General features: G+C 32.9%; 1 protein-coding gene across 1 annotated transcript in view; it reads left to right on the top strand.

The window, feature by feature from the left end:
- Window positions 1-575: 575 nt before the first annotated feature.
- Window positions 576-25,106, top strand: part of LOC119067919 (protein serrate) — a 72,296-nt gene continuing 47,765 nt past the window's right edge. Inside the window, exons 1-2 of the mRNA XM_037171221.1 lie at window positions 576-1,331; window positions 13,120-13,425. Of these exons, the coding sequence (XP_037027116.1) occupies window positions 1,263-1,331; window positions 13,120-13,425 (375 nt within the window). The 5' untranslated portion in view covers window positions 576-1,262. The remainder of the gene's footprint in view (window positions 1,332-13,119; window positions 13,426-25,106) is intronic.

The raw sequence follows: 25,106 nt of genomic DNA, 5'->3' as shown, positions 1-25,106 counted from the left end.
TTGGAAACATTAACCGAAAATGAATAATACAGCCTCTATACCAACGAATATTTCACGTATCTCATTCGCGTCTCGACATTGGAACAGATATAGTTCATAAAGGGTTAGTATGCGCATGATTTTCGTATTAAAATTTTTTGACTTTACTTGCGTGTGTACTTCGATATATCGGTAATCTGCCGAGGAAAAGGTGACAAACGATAACAGAAAAAATCAAAATTTATTCTAACGCATTAAATGTTCAAATAAATTGCATTTTGCTACAATTCATTTTTTTCGAACAAAAATTATTAAATAAACAGCCCGAAGATCATAACAATAATATGAAGAGTTTGTCTAACCGTACCATCATCAATAAATTTACCTCACCATAGCCACAATGTCGAGAAGAAAAAAAAAAACACACACATTATTTACCATCTCTCTTCATTCATGCAATACATCTTATTCTATATACACAGTACGGCCGCTTCATTCTAACTCATGCACGAAGGCACTGCTATCCCTCACTATTACAAATGAATGAGTAACCGCCCAACAGCCTGCGGGACTTGCCGCGGGTTTAATTCAACAGTTTAATATTGCCTTCTGGTCGGTTTGTATCTTACCTGCGTGCGCATATTAAATATATTGCTATACATTCGGTTTGTTCTTGTGAAAAATTTAGATTTTTGAATTTTTTTTTGTATTTAAATTTTTGTTTTCGTTACCGATTTTCAATGTTGTTTTTGATTTATGAATGAATTTTTGGTGTTTTACGTGACTGAAATTTTGAGAATTAACTTCCAATTAAGAATATATTGACTATTCAACGGGGCTTAGTGTTTTGTGTTCCAATCAAACGATTCATTTGATTAATTAGATTCACTGTGCTAATTAATCTGACAGAATTGGATTACAACTTCATTCGAACGGAATTAATACAGTTTCCGAACCGGAGGGATGGATATAAATGTTATACAAGTGAATTGAGAAAAAATTAAAGAAAATTCAATGAATGGTTCACGTTTATAAGTACTCCTCAGTCGAAGGATGTGTGATCATAGTGCTGAAAACAGATCATGTGCAGTGACAACAGTGGGAAAAGCACAAATGTGCCAATAAATGTTACTTAAAGAAAGAAGAAGAAAAGAGTTTCAACGGAAGAAAATCGAAAGAAAAGTTTTATCGCAAATGTGTAGTGAATTATCAAACGTTTATGACTTCATGCATTTAAATAGGATTATAGTACGATAACCCAAGGATTTGGCGAATACGACGCAATGGGTACCAGCGACTCTTGTTTTTGGACATTTGTCGCTGTACTATTGACCATGACTAGGATAACCAAAGTAAATACAATTTTAATGCATTTTAGTATAAGTTGTTGTTTAACCGATCCGTACGCAAAATGCTTTTATTGATCTTTTTGCAATTAGGCCTGAAAGAAACAGATAAAATTGAATTATTTAAGGAGCCACAATGTGTTGCATGTTCATCCAAATTGATTTTCATTTTTCGTTATGTCTTTCAAAGTTATTCTGCACGGCAGGGATTTCCTGTCTAAGCTTACTTTCGATTAAAGTTAAATGTTTTTTTAATTCCAAAGAATTTTTGAAATTCAGCAAACGTTTATTCCAATAAAGGAAGAAGAAAAAAAAGACCAACAACCACACAGTTCATCTCTTTACTAGTTGAAAGGTTTCAACTGAATACTAAAATGATTTTAAACTACATGAGAATAGCGATATGGAAGAAATATATTTTTTTTTCTCTTAAATTACCTTCATCTCTGACCTGCACGCGATTTATCCTCGACGTTTTCAGCAAAACAACATGGTTGAATGTATTTAACAATTTTTTTTCGCTTCTTCCTTTTGGTTTGAACTGATATGCACCACATATTGCAAGTCCAAGTTTTGTTGTGAGTTTTTTTTTTGCTCTTCGTTTCTGCAAAAACGTTTCTTATAATTCTTTAACTTTTAGGAAGCCAATTTTTGTTGCTTTTCAGGGCGCATTATTATTACTTTTTTCGGTTGGTTATTCGCGTTTATGTTTCCTTTTCGTCGTTTTTTTTGTTGTTCTTCTTCAGCAAATAATACGTTGTTCTAATGAAATTTATACTACGTTTTATGCTTTTTTTAAATTTAGAAATTAAGTGAACACTTAAACGAGTAAACGTGTCAAAAGAGAAATAACAATAGTTGAATAGAATGTTTAGTGAAATAAAATGGAACTCTTGTTGTTCGCCGTTTGTAAACAGCGTTTGCGGTTAATTTTAAGTGCTCAGTTTAAGTACTTTTCGGTGAAAATTGCTTAGTTTTATTTCAACTGTTGTATTGGATAGGTGGGTGTTTATCAGACGCACTCGGTGATAATAGTATCTCTTTCAATTATCATTCACTGAACCTTTCACAGTTGGCAATCAAAAAAGCAGTTTTACTATCGGATCTTTTACTTCATTTCGATTATGAAAACATCTATTTCGAATCTTTTACTTCATTTCTTTTGAACATGTTTTTTTTTGTGCCATATAAGACCTTATTAGTCAGAGCTTGGTTTTTATTATGCAGTCGTTATCGATAACAGATGAAGATCGTATGCAAAGAAATGTTCCGAGACCTTATTTCTAAGAATGAGTTCCATCAGCAAAGTTTGACTTTAGGTCTTGGTGAAAACTAAGATCTTTATTAATAGTAACGACAAACTCAGTCCATGCATTAGAATAATCATCCTATATCATTCCTACCCAAACAAACTATGATAACAGTAGCCCTTCGTTGTTATTGTAGTTCAATTATAAAATTTAAAGAGCGTTAATTGATAGTATTTTCAACTTTCAAAAACGCATAATAGCGGTCTAGATGTTCGATTCGGGTCGAATTTACCCACCCACCCTCGTTCATGTAATTAGAACACAAATGAAGTGGATAACATGCTTACTTTCTAGACTTGCTGTCCGTTTTTCCTTTAGTAAAACATGAGAAAAATACGGTCAAACATTAAAACAGGAACTGCACAAACATTTCTCTAAATTTCGCTGAATAGCCTCCGAGTATAAATTCGGCTAAATAAAATATCACTTAAATGCTGCTGCTTCTGTATAACGAGTTTAAGTTATGACATTATAAAAGAAACAAACAATTTAGAAGTTATTATAAACAGCCCCAAGCGAAGACATTTTCGTTTAATTTTCTCACATTACCAACTATTAAATGTTAATATTACATTCATATCTACACACTCTTGCTTTGAGCATTTTATTTACGAAAAAAAAAATGACTCAAGGTATACATTGCTTGTCTCTATAACACGATATTATCCACTATAATATGTATAACTAAGTCACAAATTACATCGCCTTACATTATATTATACATGAATATGTCGTTTGCATTTAAAATTATACGTTTGGTAGATGTCTTCACATAATTATTATGATAAAAAGTTCATGTTTATCATGCATTTAAATCAATTTGTTAATTTATCTTTAAAGAAACTTTTTTTTGTTCTAAGACTGAATGCAAAAATGCAAAATTCTGTCATTTCAACAAACGTGTTTATTATCAATAAGTATAAGAAGAAAAACATTTTGATTGATTAATTAGACTAGACGATGATACCGTGCGTGGGATTTATTGTTGAGACGAGACATCAAAACAAACCTCAAATCATAAATTTCCTATCCTCTATCCTGATTCAGAAATTGTGAAAATTAATCCCATAAAAGGAATTTGAAATCTCTATATCGAAAATGTTGTCATTCTTTCCGCGGTTCTATTGAGGAAAGAAAAAAGAATCATAATCTATGTGGATGCTCTAGTTCCTGTTAAACTTACTTTGAATAAAATGAAATATTGAAATGGGCACAATATACACTGTGTGTACAAATTCAAATCGCTTCTTCGACCGTGGTAAAAGAAAATTGAAGAAGAAAAAAACAAACGACAAAATGATGGACTGTAAAGAAGCTGAGGACTTCTGATAATCTTTGAAACGCTGTTGAAATTTGAATTTCAAATTTCGTTTAACGTATTCTTAATGGAATTCCAGAATCCACTTGTACGCTCCTTTAAACAAGTAATAAAGCGCCAGCTGATTTATCCATGTTTCAAGTATTAAATTTATGCAGCAATATGTTTAAAGAAAAGAGTTTTGTTGCTTCATTTAACTCAGTTTTTTTTTGTTCTCGTATCCACATTGAATGATCGAATGACATACGCGGTGCACACACATAATAATATAAATATACTTTGGTGCATTCCTTTTTCCGTATGAAAATGTATATATACAGGCTAACATTCAGCAAATACTTGCTTTGTGCAGTTGTATGAAATTATGAAAAGAAAAACCATTTAGAGATATGCAGCTTAACTTGACTACCCACTTTTTTGCGCTGAACAGAATCAGTATCAATGATGCTTTGATTGAAAAATACTGAGAGGAAGTTGAAGAACCGTCAGAATTAATTATTATTATTGTTCAATTAATAATTGACGGTTTCATTGGATTCATAAGCGAGTTTCTTCTGTTGCTCTGCTTAACCGAACAGAAAAAGTGTAAACTGTTAATATAATATAAAAGTGGCTGTCTTTTTGTGTTGTGTATATATGTTTAACGAGCAATACGGTCCGTTTGAACATTTTTCTAATTTTGTTTCCATAAAAGTTTTTAACGTAATTCGACTACTTAAATTTAATTGCCGAATCGCAACATTCGATCAATGTCCATTTACCAATAATAATTTCTTATTAAGTGATTGAATGTCGCCGCACTTTGTGGCTTAGAAAAATGGTTACATCAAATTTTTTTGATTATGTTTTTTCTGGTGATAGTTTTATTAATGTGACTGTATGAACCATCTTTGGGTGGTGGTCGTGTAATTGAGCGGTAACAAGCTAACACAATTTGGTTATGTCATAATGATCCCCAAAAAACTTACATACGAATGCTTGTTCGCTTTAAACGGATCAAAGATTTCTTAAATCTATGAACATCTATGACTCACAATGGAAGAAAGAATTGTCTGCAATCGATGTCACAATGCAACGTGTTTTGTGACTCACTTGACCGCACTGCTTTTTCATTTTTGCACTATTTTCCAATGAAAGTTCAGAACAGGTATGACCGATCGACCAATTCATCTTAAATGTAATCATAATTTATGTCAAAATAATATGAAAATGAGTGCGTTTTTCGTCCTATAGACCATACCGGCTTTATTCCTTCATTGATATTTTGGTCATTTTACTTGAAAAGTAGTTTTAATCCGAAATACAAATCCCTCAATCGTCACTGGATTTGAACTCCAGACCTCGAGTATATGAGCTACGTAAGCTAATACATTAACCATTCGGTCCGACCGAAGTTTTCATCAGTGATATTTATGGAGTGATTTTCTGTAAAAAAAATATTTTTTGTTTGTGTCTGTTGTGACACTTGGTTGGAGAAAGCATCGTTTGTAAAACGTTCTGAAATGTTTATTTTTTCACCATCAGTCCATATTTTCCTTACGAGCGGAGCGAGATACTGATAAAATCAACTCTAACACTTGGTGCACAAGATACTATTTCGTGGCATCAGTTGATTTATAATAAAGATAGAGTGTTGATTTGGCTTAACTTTGTATAAAAGAAAATTGTAGAATTACTACACTTTAATAGGAATGGGGAATACGGATCGAGAAATTCCTTTAAAAAAATGACTCCGATCATCTACAAACAAATGTTTTGTACATCAATTTTGAATCAAAAAAATATCATCGAATACCTCCTGTTAACTACATTCATGTCTAACAACTCACAAATAAAATCTTCAATAAGAGTACACTTTTCGAAGCAAAAGAAGACGAAGAAAAAAACTATCATTGTTGGTAAATTTTTTTTTTTCTTAAATAAATTACTGGACACAATTGACTAATGATATATGGAATGTACGTAAATGACTCAACACAATCAATCTTATTTTATAGATTTATGTTTAAAAAGAAGGCACCAACACATGAGCTATTGTTATAGACCAGTTAAAAAGCACGGTTCCATCTTCATTCATTCAAAACTGATATTTATGATTTATTGAAATAGGTTTCTCTACACATAATATAACTTATCTTCATTTTTATAAACATACAGACATTAATTTGATTATTGTCATTAAATATGAAAATAAGATAACTTCTTCCGATGAGATTTTATTCTTTCTTTCTTTCTTCAATAGAAAGAGGCAGACACAATCTCCTTGCTTTTAATTGTATATGACGAACTTCGTGTTGATGGTTTTCCATGATCTTAGTAAAATGTGTATTAACAAGTTTTTTTTTGTTTTTTTGAAATACCCGACCGTTTCTTAGGGTTTCTACTTCTAAAACATCCACCTAACAAATACAAAGTTATTTTTCATCCGTGCGGCGTGAATAACACTATTTTCTCCACTCCTGGTGAGATTATGTCGTTTTGTTGACGTTTCGTCTGATGACAATTCACGTATGAAAATTTATATTTTCACTTCTGCGACTGAAAATAGATATTTTCTCACCTAAATTGTCAATTTGATTTGGTTTTGAGAAATGGTGTAATAAATTGATCGTTTCGTGGAAAAAATCGGGTGTTCACACATTCACGCATGAAAAACGTTTTGTTCACCTTGAGAAGAAAATAGGAAATTCCAATAGGACACATAACCTTGTTGGAATTTCCTATTTTCTCGCCTTGGTAAACAAAATACTATTTCTTATCAATATCTCAAATGAAAATAATAAACAATTTACAACAACTAAACGGAATGGCGCATGCCATTAGAAAAGCAAATTTAATACTGCTATAGAAAACCTGGTTGAATTTACTTAGTATAAGATTGCAAGATATAATTTTAAAGTCTCGGCTTTACGAGAATGTCATGTCAGCAACGATTCAGGGAAAAACGTCGATTTGTGCTGTATGGAACAGCGTTTTGGTAGAAATAGATTTTATATATAGAGATAGCGCTCCATTCCAATTGAATCCATAGAATTACGATTAAATAGCAAAAACAGAAAATTTAATTATTATTTTTCCAATGATGTCGACAAAAATCTTTCGTTCGCACAATTAGCTGAAACTCTCATTTATAACAACAAATGCTTATACTTATCTAAGAAAACATACAATTTTTTTATGTCTAAAAATAAATGTGTTGATTAGTTTAAACCCGAGTCTAACACACAATATCTTCCATATAGATAATATGGTTTGGTCCCTAATGACTGAAATCCACAATTTTTATGAATTAATAAAACTTATTAAATTATCAGCACATAAACGGAAACACTTTTATAAACATTACATCACTAATGTATAGTACACTGCTGATTCGGATAAAAATGAAAAAGAAACGAAAAAAAAAATTCAATGATTTCTCGTCTAACATACGCTTCCTCCAGTAGGCAGCTGAGGCTTCTGCTCTCTGACAAAAATTGTACAAAATATTTAAATCACAAAATAGATTTAATTTTTCGATGGACGGTAAAACCGTTTGGGTTCATTTTCCTTTGGAATGATAATTTTGTGTCATATTAAATGGGTTCGATAAAATGCTTAAAACCTTTCACTCGCAGTACCACACGGAAATGATTACCGGAGCGCATTTGCGGTAACTTTTATCTCAGCGGAACTGCGCGATTAAAAACATCCTTGTTTGGACATCTTTATTGGTGGAACGATAGTTTTCAAGTGCTACAAACTTTTCGTTCGATTAAAATCAAGAACCTAATAGACTAGTACAAACGCCTTAATGTCATATTAAATCTCTTACTTCGTTTGCTAAAGTATTGCCCAGTATTCGACACCAACGCGTTTGCTTCTTAATACACAGTAAATGCTATTACACAAACCAGAGTTCATCGTTTATATTTATGGTCGTTGTAGAATTGTACTTGTAAGCATATAATTCAAACTTTCGAACAAATATTGTTGACTACCCAGTTCAATTGATTTTTAAAATTTTAAACCGATTTGCCGAGATAGTTCATTGACCTGTCGCTTTGAATGACGAGATGATATAATCTGCAGAACTTTAGTTGTGACAAAGCTTGTGACAATTCTTCCTCTCATACTCTTTGAACATCCATAGTCACCTTCTTTATAACGAGTTGAGCCGAAGTCGTGCACAATAGCCACTGTAAACAGTTTGCCATTTTTTTCGCTAGCTGTCAAAGAGCCTCCGTCGCATCAATTTAACATGACGAGCGAATCTATCCTTATTTCCCAAGAGTTAGTTATTGTTTTTACTCAGCGCAGTATAGGGAGATAAATGATACGTTACTTCCCAAGCTTCCCCATGACTTTATAAAAAGTAAGGCTGACTAAATCTTACAATAAATCCATTTCTAATTAATCTGATCCGGAGCCTATACACAATGTTGCGTAAATGTTCTCGTAATCTACCAAGTCGCGCCAAGTTCCGCAACGTTACGCAGATCGAGATCTGCGACACTGTCAACTTTGGAGTTATATCTTTTAAGAGTGATATCGCCAAAACATCGAACAAAATCAGACATTTTGGGACAAGGGGTCACGAATATTATTGTGTTATAGCTCTTTCGATTCGTTGAACTGATGCGAGTAAAACGTAGTACTACGTTTGGTGAAATTTATTTTGTTGTCGACGATCGAGGTAGTGAAGTAAGGGTCTGCCAAAAGGGGCCCAAAATCGTTTTTTTGCAATTACTCTAGTGATACAATTTCGGGAATTTTTCTTTTAAGCTACGTTTGAAGGTCTTGAAGAGACGCAAAATTTGAGTATACTTACCACCAGGTCTATGTTCACCTGACGGTGATATTAATGACTTTAGGTGAAAAAATAGGTGATTTTCTTAAGTACCTGAGCGGCTGCAGTGACACAAGTCCGTGACATGGTATGTATTGTGAGATAGCCTAGCCTCTGTAGTACCATAACATGCAAAAACATCCTTGGATAAGTTTCACTGCAAAGGGTTGGAGCGACTTTAGTGGAAGTCCATCCCAAGTCGACGAAATTTTATCCCTTTCTTTCGTTTGTTTTTCGCTTTTTTGAGGTTTTTTGTGCGGCCGTTCATTATTTATTGCTGATAAGAGTAAGATCAACTAAAATAAAGAATTTTTTGATGTATTCACGTGGTTCGTATAGTCTTGGAACCCAAATTTCGATCTATTTGGACTATTTTCTTTATAAAGGTGGGATATAAAGCATTTTTGGACTTTTTTGTGGCTATTCAATATTTATTTTCAATAAAATTGTTATTTAAAGTGAGGTAAACTAAAATAAAGAGTTACTTGATCTATCCACGTTGGTTACGTACACTACGACTTAAAATTTCGAACGTTTTATGCATATATTTCGACTATTTTGCAGTAATCGAAAATCGTAGTGTACGTCACCAACGTGGATAGATCAAGGAACTCTTTATTTTAGTTAACCTCACTTTAAATTACAATTTTATTGAAAGAAAATATTGAATAGCCACAAAAAAGTCCAAAAATACTTTATAAATACTTTTATAAAGAAAATAGTCCAAATAGATCGAAATTTGGGTTCCAAGACTATAAGAACCACGTGAATACATCAAAAAATTCTTTATTTTAGTTGATCTTACTCTTATCAGCAATAAATAATGAACGGCCGCACAAAAAACCTCAAAAAAGCGAAAAACAAACGAAAGAAAGGGATAAAATTTCGTCGACTTGGGATGGACTTCCACTAAAGTCGCTCCAACCCTTTGCAGTGAAACTTATCCAAGGATGTTTTTGCATGTTATGGTACTACAGAGGCTAGGCTATCTCACAATACATACCATGTCACGGACTTGTGTCACTGCAGCCGCTCAGGTAATTCGGAAAATCACCTATTTTTTCACCTAAAGTCATTAATATCACCGTCAGGTGAACATGGACCTGGTGGTAAGTATACTCAAATTTTGCGTCTCTTCAAGACCTTCAAACGTAGCTAAAAAGAAAAATTCCCGAAATTGTTTCACTCGAGTAATTGCAAAAAACGATTTTGGGCCCCTTTTGGCAGACCCTTACTTCACTACCTCGATCGTCGACAACAAAATAAATTTCACCAAACGTAGTACTACGTTTTACTCGCATCAGTTCAACGAATCGAAAGAGCTATAACACAATAATATTCGTGACCCCTTGTCCCAAAGTTGTTCGAAGATTTGGCGATATCACTCTTAAGAGAATCAGGAGTAGTATGTGATAAACTCAGTACTTCATAATGATTCGTCGATTCGGTTTTTATTTTCTTGAAAGTAGGTGACTTAATTTACAATTACTTCGGAATGATATAATGACTGATGGCAATTTATGACGATAACAGAATCAACCATTCCATAAAATTATTGTACGAAATACTAATTTAAAAAGAAGACGTGAAACATTTTATTTTAATTTTTTTTAATAAACATTTAACAAAAAAACCGAACACGAGTGTCTGAGACCTCAGTCTCAAGTCAAAATATGTACCTATTGAAAATGTAACATAAAAAACAGGTATTTTTAATATACGAAAAAATTCACAACAACGTACAAGCGAAGGTCTGCTGGTCATGCTTAGCTCTTTCACTATGTGTGTATGTATGCATGTGTATACGCAAAATTATTTCTTTTATTTGGGTTTTGTTAAAAAATCTTTTTAATTAAGCTGATAAATTATTGTAACTTTTAAATTTATTTGTTTTTAAATGAAAGCAAAATGCGATAAATTTTGGATTGTTTGATTCGTTCCGCAAGTTGGGGAATAGATTGACGTTTGTCGTTTCGGAGACGGTTCGTTGGTTTCTACATACAGTTTTTAGTAGACTTGTGCGAAGGACTAAGATTTAGACTTCACATACACAGGGGCACAGTCTCAGTGTAGATCTTAGGTTTTTAATTTTGGTGGCTTACGTTTGTTTCTTTCGTTTTATTTGTTCCAAAAGGTATTCCTCCACACAAAAAAATAGCGCTTGTCTTCACGTTTCTTCAATTCCACACGTACGTGTGAATCAACGACTCTCTTTTCGCTTCTTTCGTGGACAACATGTAGTTCAATGTGGAACAATTAAAACTTTAGAATGCTAACCAAGTAAAAATGTTTGGTGAGGTCCGTTTAGTATGTTGACCGTTGAAGTTCCACAAGCCTGCACCATTATTTCGTAGCAAAAGAATAGTCCGCACCGCTTGGTCTTGTCAGCAATACATTTCATTCAATCTCTAATCACATGTCCTCCCTTACCCATCAAATTCATACTTTTCCCTTTGGTTCATACAGAGAAAAACACATGGGTTGAGAGCGCGTACCTAGACAAGGGAAGCGCAAAATTTATCATTTTTCGCGAGGGGTTTCTAAAACTGGAGCTGGGCATTTCAACCCATTCATATACCTTGGTCTGTGGACGATGCATCAATTCCAGACGGATTTAATCTATCCCAAAAACAGACTCGGCGTCGTCACAGACTTATTCAAAACATCAATTTTGCATGACCACTGACCACTCTAATTTTTAACGAATTGTATTCCACTGTGAAGGGAAGTAAGGTTTCTGTATATAGAAATCTGCATAAGTAATCGTTACCTTATAAAAATGAATAGACTACCAACCAACAGTGACTGTGAATACACATAATAACTACCGATGAAAAATTCGAACCGTGATTGATAGTTCTTAGCATTCAGACTCGTATCTCATATCCCGTGATTATATACGAAATAATTAAAGAACGAATAATAAAAGAAAAGAAAAAAAAACGAACACAGAAAACGAGATCTGTTTTTCCTAGATAGGTATGTACGACGCCTTATGATATGTTCGCCAACGTTTCGTACGTTTCGCTCAATTTATATTAATAATAGCGATCGACAATCGACTGATGATTTTTTTTATATTTATATTGGACTTCTGCAACAATCGTACAGATTTTTTTTTTTCATCCAGCTCACAGTTCGCCATGTTATACGAGTAATCATTTTGAATCCGTGTGTATATTTTTTGTTGCTTGCAATATATTTATCCAAGTCAACTATACATAAGATTGGATATTTATAAAACCGGCTCTGGGGAATCCAATTGCACTTGTAGAATTTATTACATCAGAATTATTAAATGTGCTCAGTGTGTCTTTCATTTCTTAAGTTTAATTGAAGATATCGATTTTATTTGCCATACGATTTATGTGAAATCTAATTTCTTTACTGTGTGTTTTAACATGTTTTTTGTGCACCCCGATAGATTCAAAATGACTAGTGAACATGACAGTCTAAATGCTGCGCTAACCTTGGTGCTAACCACAGCTATAGTTAGGAATATTGAACTAAATTGACACTAGGCGGTTTGTTCGAAATTACATTCGCGTGCGCGTTTGAGTAGAAAGTACAGCTAGACCATTAGATATTCCAATTTCTAAGATAAAAGAAAATCAAAAAATAATCGACAAATTTTTTTTTGGCGATTCTTCTCATTTTCCACATTTTATCAATGTTTTAGCCATTCAAAAAAGCCAAAGTCAAATCGCCAAAATGAGACAGGTCGCCAAGAAAAACTAAATTTGGAAAGAGTTAGGATTTCTGACCATTTTTCTCATTTCGGTGAAATTTCTTGGCAGTTTCTATCATTTTGACGATTTAAAAAGGCCAATTGCAAATCGCCAAAATGATTAAAAAAATAGCCAAGAAACATCACCAAAATGAGAGGAATCACCAAAAAGAAATTGATATTATTTTCCCGTAGTGACTATTCGCAGGCGCCTGCCAATAGCCAAATTATTACTAAAGATGCTATTGCCAGGCGTCTGCCAATAGCATCTCCCTTACAAAACGCTACTGGCAGGCGAACTTGCCACTAGTGAATAGTGTTTTCTCTTTTAAACAGGCTATTGGCAGGCGCCTGCCACTACTATTTTTCTTTTTACAAAGACTATTTGCTGGTGAAATGGCCTGCCAATAGCATCTACGTTATTCTCCGGCGTTTCTTAATTTTTTCTTGATGTTTCTTGTTATTTTGTTTTTTTTTTGGCGATTCTTCCCATTTCGTCGATTTTTTCGGCGAGGTTCAAAACTGTAGCGATATTTTACTAAAACTTATTCATAGACTTTTTTCATGACATTCTCGGATTGTTTTGTTCATATTCTTTTTCCTTTATACAGGTTTGTGCATCCGGCAACTTCGAGCTTCAAATATTGGAAATATCGAATACGAACAGTCATCTGCTATCGGGTTACTGTTGCGGTGTTCCATTATCGATGAGAAGTACTAAAACCACTGGATGTCCACCATGTTCGACGGCATTTCGACTGTGTTTGAAAGAATATCAAAGCACACCGAATCAGGCGGGCATTTTAAGTGGCTGTTCGTTCGGAAATAGTAGCAGTAAAGTTATAGGTGGTTCCAGTTTTGTGCTAACGGATCCGGAAGTGGGTTCAATGGTTTTACCATTTACGTTTCGTTGGACGGTAAGTTGACTTTTTATTTATTTATTTATATTGTGTCTATATGCTACGTCAAGATGTTGTCAATGCAACATAAAATTACGAACTTAATGATTGAATTGATGTTGGAAGTTACATATCTGAACGGTCTACATTTTCTCTGTTTTTTTTTTTCTTTCTTTTTCTCTACTTGTTGATCTTATTATACAGGACATCTCATTATAATATGTAATATCACATTGAACAGTTACGTAACAATTCTGTAAACGTGCAACATGTTGTCGATACATTAAAAATATTTTCAATGATTGTTTAATTTGAATCAATCAAACGCAATATATGCGGCACATAAACATTTTACGTTGAAATAAAATATAATAAAAAGTCGTTATAATAATAATATTCAAGCATATGTCTCGATCGTTGCCATACAATTTGCAATTCTTCACCGTACTGTAACAACACCACAGTATGAAAGAGTTAGTGAAACTTATTTTATCAACTCCCTGAAACCAAGGCATGTTGGTATACACATCTAAATGTTACCACACGTGATTCAGTCAACTACACCAAATATGGAGCAACATGCGTGAATTGATCAATTAATTTGATACCTTGTCTGTAAGCTATCAATCAGGTTTTGTCAGATTTAAATTTTGTTGAATATATCGGATCATGTTACTTGCATTTTTCTATCAAAAATCTACGAACGCACTGTTTTTATGCAAATTACAAAAAAAAAATGGACTACGCCGTTGTGTCTTGTACAGATTGATCGAATTTTGATATTATATGTACTGTCCCCCAACTAATAGTTGTATGTTATAATTGTACGTCATTTCGAATCGCAAAAAAAACATACAGCAAACTAGTAGGCTACAACGCAAAAGCACCGGAACTAGATAGCTATTATGTACCTGAGAAGTCGAATTCTTGTCTTGTTATCGCACTGCCCATTTAAAAAAAAAAACAATGTTTGACTCTATGGACACCAAACATAAAAAAGAAATTACGGATAAAATCGTATTTGAAAGACATAGAAAATTAATTACGCATAAAAGTGTACTGAGTGATCGTCGGCACGGTAGATGAGGTGTCCCATGTTTGATTTTTTAATATTGTCCAATATAATACACAGTCAAAAGTTGCTGTTATGCAAACCGAAAGACTAAGGAAAAAAATCAACAGCAAATATTTGTGTGCTATAAGTTGATGTGTCAGTGTTCTTCACATATTTCACTTTGCTTTTAAAAGCATTAAGTGATTGAATGAACAAATATGAGAGTAAATAGCAGTGTTGGTATTCGAAGTATTACATTGATGCAGTTAAGAAAACTTAACGATGTGGCTCACGGATGGTAAACATATTTATCTCAAATGAGACTATCGGGTCCATCACTTCTTTATCTAATTATTTTCAACAGAAAATCTTATACTTCAATGATTTCATCATACATTTTTCTATGATCACTTTGGCTATTGCTAAACGTATATTTGTGTCGTCGTCGGTCTCGATATCCGATTATACTGAATACTGAAATTTACAAAAGTTTACCCAAATTTATTGAATAAATTCGGTTTTTCGGCAAAATTCAGTACTTCATTGTTGTCTCAAAATGGCAAATAGGTCATCGGCTTCGCCTCGAACCATTTACCATTTCTCGAACATAAAATACCCTTTACAGTTCTTGTAGTATAAATAACTATAATTCGATGAACAATTGTACCTATAATAGGCCCTATGACACAGCATACATAGATGGCTTAAATTTCTCGGACGAGACTTTACACACATAAGGGAAGTACATTGTACCAAGAGCTTAGTGTAAAGGGGGAGGATCCAAAAAGCCTCATATCTGAGTACATTTTTACAGAAGTCTCTCGAAACCGTCTTCTTACTATTACAATATATTCGCGTCCCCTCTCCAAATTCTCCCGATTACCCATTCTATTATGACTTTAATTTTTTTGCTAAATTGTTATCGAAATTATCAAAAAAAAAAGAACGAATTCGGATCGCATGTACAGCTCTTTGTTGAACATTTTTATTATTATCTCATTATCCAGTTTTATGGAATAGAAGATCAAATTAAGATCTTAATAACGTTTTTAAAAACAGGCTCACATGTAGGCGACACGCAAATGCTCGTAATTTTTTTTTTCCGTTGCAATCGACAATTTATTTCTCTTTTACACGTAAATCCCAGTTCACACGAAATGGTTCATAATCTGAGTGCCAGCATGACTGATCTCGTTTTGCTTTATCCTAAAAACAAGTGTTGGATTTAGTAGTTTTAATGTTCTTTTATCTGGTGTCGCTAATAAGAGAATATTAGCATTATTTATGGATTCTGGGACACGGTTCGATCTGGCCGCGTTTAACGTGTCACACTGTTTATTTGTGAAGCATTTTCTTTGTTGAAATGAGTGAACTTATTTTTGAATGGATGTATGACAGGGAATAGAATTCAAAACGCCGAAAGTAACTGTTTTCTTCTATTCGTATTCATCAACAGAAAAAATGACGAAGAAGAAAAAAATTGTACGAATAATCACAGCCGGCTATTTTATGAATGTCTATACTTGTATTCAAAACATTGTAGCCTGGTAGGTCAAGCCAAATAAAATAATTCTTCTTAAATATACTCAAAACATAAGATTCATTATATTCAACAGAAAATTCTCTTCGTCATTTTGATTTCGAACAACGATTTTTTTGTGTTTATTGATGATGGCGCGACTTTCATCAATCTCCATTCCACGTGCTGTAATTATATTTTTTCCGATAATTTTTTTTTCCATCTCAAACTTGTGTTTTCGTTTTCCAATCAAATAAAAAACCTCACTGATCGTAATCTCGATAAATAAATATTCATTGTTCGATCATTATTTTGTGTATATTTTTAATACATTCGCTCGGTGGTTTTATGTGTTCCATAAAAATGATTATTTTTTTTCACTTCGAATTTTGGTTGAGTTTCAGCTGAAAAATTTCATAATTATTATTTATGAAAACTAATATAATTCCATTTGATTGTGGTTAAAAGATCACCTTTCGATAGACTAACCGTGGCATAATGAACAATACTTTTATTGGAAATTAAACACGAATTTTAAAATTAGAAGTCTGGGTAATGAAGCATTATGAAATTTTACAAAAAAAAAACAAAACAAATCAAAATATCATCGTATGCACACTCATTGAACATGTATGGAATTGGAAGGAATAGTGAAATTTCCAACCGACAACAAATTGTTTCATTACAAATTGAACTTAGTTATGTATACAGTTCTACTGAATTGAAAGACGAAAAAAAAACATACCAAAATGTAAACCATATGAGTTATAATTCAATTTAAAGCGGTTGTGGCATGTTTCTTATGTTTGATTGTAATTGTTTTAAACCGAAGAAACATTGTAAATTTAACATTTATTTAAAATAATTCACATCCAAAATGAAATGGTAATTCGAAAACTGTACACAAATAACTTACCATTTGGTGCATGCAGAAGTCTCATAGTTTTTAACCTGGAAGAGATTTGCTTGCGATCAATAATATCCAATGTATACGTGGTGCATAAACACAGAGATAGAGATACATAGAAACCATTTAAAATAATTTAAAATGTAAAACATTTTTCGTGAAAATTTGTCTTTCCCTTACATGTACCATTGTTGTCACGAAACAATTATCTTCGGATTTTATTTTTTTAAATTTCTAGCAGAATATTTGTTGCCGGGGTAGTCATTTTCTAAATTGATACCAAGAATTTTTCTACATTTCAATGAGTGCATGCAGTAATGGATTTATATTTCTAATAATGGTAGTGATCTTTCCTAACAGGATGATGTAGAGGCCTAGTAAGCCTATCTAATTGCATGTGTAGCGAACACATCACCATAGTTTATCGAGCTATTTCTTTTTATAAGTTCATTATGAATCTTGTTTTTAAATTTATAAGCCAGCATTAGCCACATCCTATTGTATGAAGTGGCAAATTGTTTATACATAATGAGGTGTGTATCTTACGAATCTAACGAACGAAATCCGACAGAGTACTATACAACACAGCAAACCACTTCATATGTATTGATCGAAGTACTAGATATATGTGAATAACACGTAAAATATTTGAGTGTTAAGTATAAATCTAGTACTTCAATCTAACCAACATATAAGCTTCAAGAGGACTCTCATGGAACTATGTCTGATCCACTAGTTGACCGAATTCAGAAGAATCCAGAAGATGTTCTAAGAAAAGTCGGACAGACTGTGAACAATTCTGAGTTTTGTTAGCTGGTTGCTTGTCTTGTCTTTGGAATATATAATTGTTCTCTCACGTTTTAGTACTTGAAGCATTAGCATTTAGAAGTTGCATTTGATGCTCATTATATTTCGAATTTTTACGAAATAGTTGATCGGCCCAGAGCTGCATTATCAAACTTTAACAAATGAAACGATTTCTGCGTTCTATAAATTCTCAATATTTAAATATCCCCAGCTTAATGTCGGTTTTTCCGTATTCTTCTTACATTTTATTTTATAAACAAAAACAACAAAACCGAACTCACTTCGCTTTATGAATGTGATAACCAATAAATACGTTTAATGAATACATCCTCCTTTAAAAGAGAGTTTATGTCTTTTGTCGTTATTAATCTAGATGGGACAAAATACAATAATTACACAATGAATATAGCGTTTGTAGCCATCCGCAAAACATACTTCTTAACTACAATCAACGTGTATATTTTAATAACAAGGTAGAAACACATGCATTGCATATCGAGTACCTCACCATATTACATTCGAACCCATTCTTATGGCCAGGTTCAATTCGGAGTAAGAGTGAATATAGTATAGATACACGAAAAAAATAAAAACAATATAAGAGAGATCACAAATTTGTATGTATATTTCAATAAAGCACGTTTTTCGCTTTAAATAAAAGGGATTTTTCGTTATTCGACAACAGTTTCAATTGTTGTAAACGCTATAAATACATATAGTGTATATTGCACATAGTTGCACGTTAATTTGCTCTTTGTTTTCGTTTCGCACACTGATTGGCACAGATAGCACCACCAAACCGCATAGTAAATGGATTTAATTCCATTTCCATTTTATTGTATATCAAAAAAAGAAGTACAAATACAAATCAGAGAACTAAATGAAAAACATTCTTTAGATTTAATGTGTGTAGTTTTTGAGTTTGTAATTATTTCGTGATTTTTTTTTTTCATTTTGCTTCGTTTTCGCTGAAAATAAAAAGTGTTTTTCATCGATATAAAATAAATGGTTTCGCTACAAAAGTAACTCAGGTGTGAGAAAATAACACAAAATTGGTGACAAATTTCGCTTGATTGTGGTGAGATACATTTTTAGGCGATGATGTAATCCTAGTCTATTTAGGAATTGAATTGCGAGAGTAAGATTTTAAAGAATTCGACAGATTTTCAATAGAAAAATCGAGTGAAACTAACAGCGCTAACAAAACGTTGTTTCTTTTTAATGAATTCCACAAGCTCTACGCACATTCACTTCTGTTTCTTAAACTTTGAAGCACAAGATTTGGATCTATTACCCTGCACTGCATTTATCTAACACATCGAGAACAATAGTATCAAGTAAATAATATTAGTAGGCAAAATTGAGCGGTGGATTTTTAAATTTTGTTGACAAAGAATTTTCTCAGGATTTTCTATGATTTTATTCTTAAATTTCGAGGATTCGCTTTGATTTCCAAAGATTTTTTTTCTAAGGATTTCCCTCGACTACGAGGATTAAGTTGATTTATGTTGTAGGATTTTCTAGTCATGTTAAAGAAACACCGAATTAGAGCACTGCGCCGTTCAGCCACGCCGAGGCCGCCACCGAAAAATCACATCAGCCGGAACCGCCGCCGATACCCCTCTCAGCCGCCTCAGCCGTGTTAAAAATCGGCGGCGGAAGATGGATTGCGAAAGTTTTGGTTTTAATACAGTTTGGAAGAATTTTGCAGCAATTTTTTTCGTTGGCTTAGAGGTAGAGCGCAGTACAATAAAGTCATGAATGTACTACATGTGAAATGGTAAAACGTGCGCGTGTTGTAGTTGTAGTACGAGTGAGATCAGCTTAAACAGCTAAAGCCTTTGTTGAATGTTTGATTCCATTTTTGAATAGAAGCGGTTTCGCCTAATTCATATGAAACAAATATCTCTGTAACTGACTTCTGACTTGCGTATTTCTATGATATTTGATTCGATTGTAACAATACAGTAGTACAAAAGTGAATATCGTCAGGTATTTTGATTTGGGACTCATTGTAGATTCCAAATCATTCCACACAAAATGTGTTTAACAAAAGAGGACCTAGATTAATTTCATTTCAGCTGGCGATCGCGTGCCTAACAAAAATTCCGAATATTTATTTATTTATTTATTTAAACTTTAAATTTTGTTATTCAGCCGGCTGAGCCGGCTAGCCGCCGAAAATATCATACTAGCCGGCCGCCGAAGGGTGTCGGCTACGTTTTAGCCGCCAACTGTCCATCGGCTGAACGGCGCAGTGCTCCACACCGAATCTTTGGGGCAAGATACTTCTGTTATTCACAGTACCACAATTAATGTTTTGATGAAAAATCTTTTACTTCACTTGTTTTAACATTCATTTTTTATATAAGACTATACTTACCGAAGGCCATCATTTATTGGAAGTAGGGCGGAGAATAAATTTTAACAAAACAAGAACGAACTTTAATGGTAACAATTACCATTCTTGCTCTTTCTTCGTGACGAGGCGAGGGTGGAGGAGGTGTCAACTATTCTCTAAATTAGCGCGAACGACCCCATCCGAGGCAATCCATTTTTAATTGATCAAATGAAACTGGAATGGATTTAACCAGACGAATTTATGCTACAATGTTTGTTCCATCAACCGTCAGTGATGTAGTCACATTAGTGCAGTTAAAATCTTCTTTTTTTTTGTCTGTAGGCAATAATACGTAAGTTTCCACTCGCATACAAAACAGCCACTTTTATTAAGAAATGAATGGCGACATATTCAGATCGGATTACATAATTTAAGAATCACATGCACAGTTTAGTATAATATTCTAAGATTTGTTTTTATTTTATTTTTTATTACTTTCCGAACGAGAGTGCGTTATCTCAATCGAGATAACATTTAAAACTTGAAAGAAGTAAAAAAAAAAATTATCGAATAATCGAATCACTTTATTTCCTCGTTCTTCAGCCATGCACATAAACACTGTAAGGAGTCGACGAAGAGTTCACAAACGAGAGAAAAAAAAACCTTTCATTCCTTATAGCGTGTAAGACTAATCCGATCTCATAATATAATGTTATGCACACTGGAATGGTATTCGATATTATACGAAATGTCAACAGGCATAAACTACAATAAAAATTAGAGATTTAACTGATACATAATAATAAGGATTTTATTGGTATTGAATACATTATTTTTATTGGCAAGTTGTGTGCTCTGCTGCATAAGCAGATAACATATAATTTTTTCTTTCAACTTGCAGATACTAAATGCGTTGTTAGAAATTATTATATTTACATTGAATAAAAGTTTAATAAAATATTGAGTTGAAAAAAGTTTTTGTTTCCTAACCAGTAGCCAAGATATTTATATGCATAAAGTCTGCATTAAAAGCGTTACGATTTATGAAATTTTATTATTACAAATCGGATACACAATCTCTCAATTGTAATTATTTTATGATTTTATGCGATACACTTTACCTTGATTTAATTTTAGCTCGACGTGCTGAACTTCTTTTCTTTTTTAATTTTTAGTCGGATTCATTTTTACATACTAGCTAGAAAATATACTTTTGCTTATATGAAATAGACAATTTGCGCAAATGACTTATAATTTATAAGTCAACTCATAAGTTGGAAATTATAAGTAATATCATCATGCAAGAAGTTCTGGAACGTTACTTAGAATTTCCAACTTATAAGTTGACTTATAAATCTAACGTCATTTGCGCAAAGAATCTAATATAGATTGCTTAATCATGTAAAGCAAGTACGTGGTTTTTATTAGTGAGGAGTGGAGGTACAGTCTTATCCTTCGGGTTGGGCTACAACCTCTTCCCCATTTGCTGAAATGAAAAGTACGTGCGTAATGTACGATTTGTAGGTTTGAGAACTTTAATTCTGAAAAATCTGAAAAATTCTAAAAATTCCGGTTTTTCCCCGAAATTTTCGGAACTTTTTTAGACTTTTTAGAATTACTCGCTGTCTCGCTGACCAGTTCGGACCTGTTTTCGAAACGTTAAAAATTGTTCCGAACTGTCATATTATGTTTTGTGAACAGTACAATAGTACGCTACACACTCAAGTATATCATTAATTTGAATTAAATTTTATTTTATTTCAACTGTCAAAATACTGTCTATCAAAATCTAAACTATAAATTGGTATGTTGCATTATTGAATGGTCAATTCACTCATACAGTACCGTTCGTTAATCAAAAATAATTAACGAAATAAAATATGTCAATAAAACATTGAATTTTTGTACACAAAGTCGGTAAATTATATATGAACACATGAATGCTGACTTGAATACACGGCATTGTCGGTGTAAAAATTATGTGCCTTTTACAAAAGTTCTTAAATGAATTAATACATCTGGTGATGTTGTATTAACGTTTGTAATTGACCGATTATAGTCAAAAATCAAACAGAGAACCTTGTATAATTGGCAATTGAATATTTTAAAAAAAATGAATTGACCGGAATCGACCATTTTACATCGAAATGTTGCCAATTGTTTAGTTAGTGCCGTTTCACATTACATTTTATATTTCTTATGCACAAGAAATCAATATTCGACAACTTAGCTTGGATCTGAATCATACAACGTGCAATTTACATCGACAGTTCCCTACACAAATTTCTTATAGAAATAGAGTTCATATTCAAAATTTGGACGGAGGGAACAATCTACAAAAGATAGTGAAAACATAAAGAAAGAAATTCGCTTGTCTCACTTACCTCGCTAAAATATTTACATCGTAAGTATGCCCTGAAACGTCTAGTCTACTTAGCTCCCTTTATTAACCTTATAAGAGGCTCGTGATGAATCGTTAAGCAATATATCATAATGCGAAGGATCATTTAAACTACAATGTTAGACCGTGGTACTGTAATGCTTTCACTTCCTACTCTATCATGTTTGAGACAATTTATTCTTTGTAAAGATTGAAATAAAGTTTGGTTCTAATTTTCTTGTGTCCTGTACCATAGCACTGCAAACATGCAGCCGAAGGCTCCTACCTTATTCAAAGTAGGTGGTACATTCTCCACACCCTAAACATGAAATCCGAAATAACATGCAAGTCCCTTTTAAAACGAAAGAACATCGATACGATTTGCTAAAAGAACCTTTGTAAGACTTCTGACTCATAACGATATGGGACTTTTTCAGGAATCGGCGAAAATCACACCGCGAATTCTGGGTGGGAGGAAAAGGATATAGCAACTAACATTAGAGGTGGCCATTTGTTGCAAGTACTAGAAAAACAGCAATAATGTTAGAACAAGGGCAAAAATGTTTTAAAAAAACCGACCTCGAACAATGGACGAGATTTATGGATGTTCCCTCGGTAGATTAGAAGGAGAAATGTTGTAAATCATCATTACACACCACTTCACTTCATATATGAAGTAGCAGGGTAATTTTCACTGGATACCAAACGATGAATCGTGATACGGAAATATTCGAAACAAAGTTAAAGTTCGAAGAAAAAAAAAAGATTTCTCAATTAGTTTAACTGTTTTTGTTATTATGAGAGAGAGAAAATGTTAATCGTATAATTTTACTGTATACTCCCAACAATAAATCAAGTATAAATTTCAATACGAAATCGTTTCAACAAATCAATTTTTTGGTTATTGTGTACATTCTCCTTACACCATTAACGTCAGAAATGTGATCATATACGGTGATGTATTACACCAAAATAGTCAGCAAATAAAATATGTTTTTTTTTTCTCGAAACCGAATCGAAAATTATTAATTTATCATATGTGTGTGGTTCAGGATGGTATTGGGCTTATAAATGTATAAAATGTAAAACTGTTGCATATTATATAGACGGAATGTTATTTGCATAAATTCAAATATAAACGAAATTTATGTTTCATGTTTTCAATATTAATTTATTGATCGACAACATCGTTAAACATCGAATAGACGTGTATTGAATTGCTATAGTTTCTTGATTATGTTTAAAAATAATTGAAGCGGAATACTTAAAACGATGATCTTTTGTACGCACCATCTATTTGCGGTTAACAGAATGGGAAGAAAATAAGAAATAATGGAGGCGAATCTGTGTAAAAACTGATGTAATCACTTGTTGTATATACCTAACCGATGGTGAGTTATTCAATTGACCGCGGAATTTTCCTAAGTTTTTTTTTTTTTGATTGTTGATACACTGAGGACATTTTACGAACTGTGATTCTCACATATTGTAAGTGGATTATACAAAGTCATGTTGCAATTTAGAGACCCCGCCCAACAGTTAAACCTGATCAAACAAAACCAAAACTCTGAAAGGAATTTCCTAAAGTAAAAAAAAAAAGTAAAAAAATAAAATAAAAACAGAAGTGAACCCTCAACTAGTATGAGTTGGACTGATTCCATGTCATGTACGAAGTCATTTTATTTACATAATTATTTACTCATGTCTTAAAAATCCTTTGATATTTATTCGTACAAACAGAGTATATTCATTCAATCGTTACTTTTTTTGTATTCAAAGATGTTCCTATAAAATGTGAACGTTCTGCACCACCCAAGTTGTGTATTTGAGTGCATCTATGAAAAAGTGTATTCAAATCGAATCGATTAATTTCGAAGTGCATTAAGGCACTTCTAGGTTTTTATTTTGTTCACTTATTTTTTTCTCTCGTTCTTTGTGGCGGTAGTTCTTCATATAGATAGATTGTGTATACGTGAGATGATAAATATTATGCTGAAAGGACACAATGTTCCGCTCTACTTATTATTGCATCAATAGTTTCACCTCAAGTCCACATAACGATAGAAAATCTTATAAATCCGTGTAGTTATGGGGCGACGTTCAATGTGTAAGACTAGTTTTCCCTACCACCGACTTTCCGTTTTACGAACGTTGTGGGAATTGCTAGCCCGTATCCATTTATGTTCCACTGTTTGTATAACCACAAAAGTGTAACAGAAATTAATTCTCGTCATAAATTAAATTCACAAAATGCTTCGATTCACCATTTAATTCAATTAACTTCAATAATCATAATTCATAATTTATAATATTGAAAATAGTGGTGTGAATGTGAAATGTGATAGGTATTATAATAGATAAAATATTGAATCGTTGTCTCAGTCTCATTCATGTCACAGAAAACATAGACCAACAACGTTTCTCCCAGCATTAATAATTTAATTTTACATATCTTTCGTTTTATTACAATTTTCCAATATGTGTTGTCGTTGTGTTGTTATTATTTATTTTTTTTAAATTCTGTTCGAAAAGTAATATGCCGACCTGTGCGGTGGCTCTGCAACAAGTTTTCCGTTTTAATATTTTATGAGAGTTCAATACGTGTTGCAGATGTGTTATGAACTGTCAAATGTCCCGTGGTGACATTGGCATTTCATTAATTAAGTTTTTAGTATATTATTATACGATGTA

The sequence above is a fragment of the Bradysia coprophila genome (assembly GCF_014529535.1).
Source record: "Bradysia coprophila strain Holo2 chromosome X unlocalized genomic scaffold, BU_Bcop_v1 contig_130, whole genome shotgun sequence".
NCBI classification, from domain to species: domain Eukaryota; kingdom Metazoa; phylum Arthropoda; class Insecta; order Diptera; family Sciaridae; genus Bradysia; species Bradysia coprophila.
Note: the sequence above shows the minus strand (reverse complement) of the source record. Positions and strands in the feature narration are given on the sequence as shown.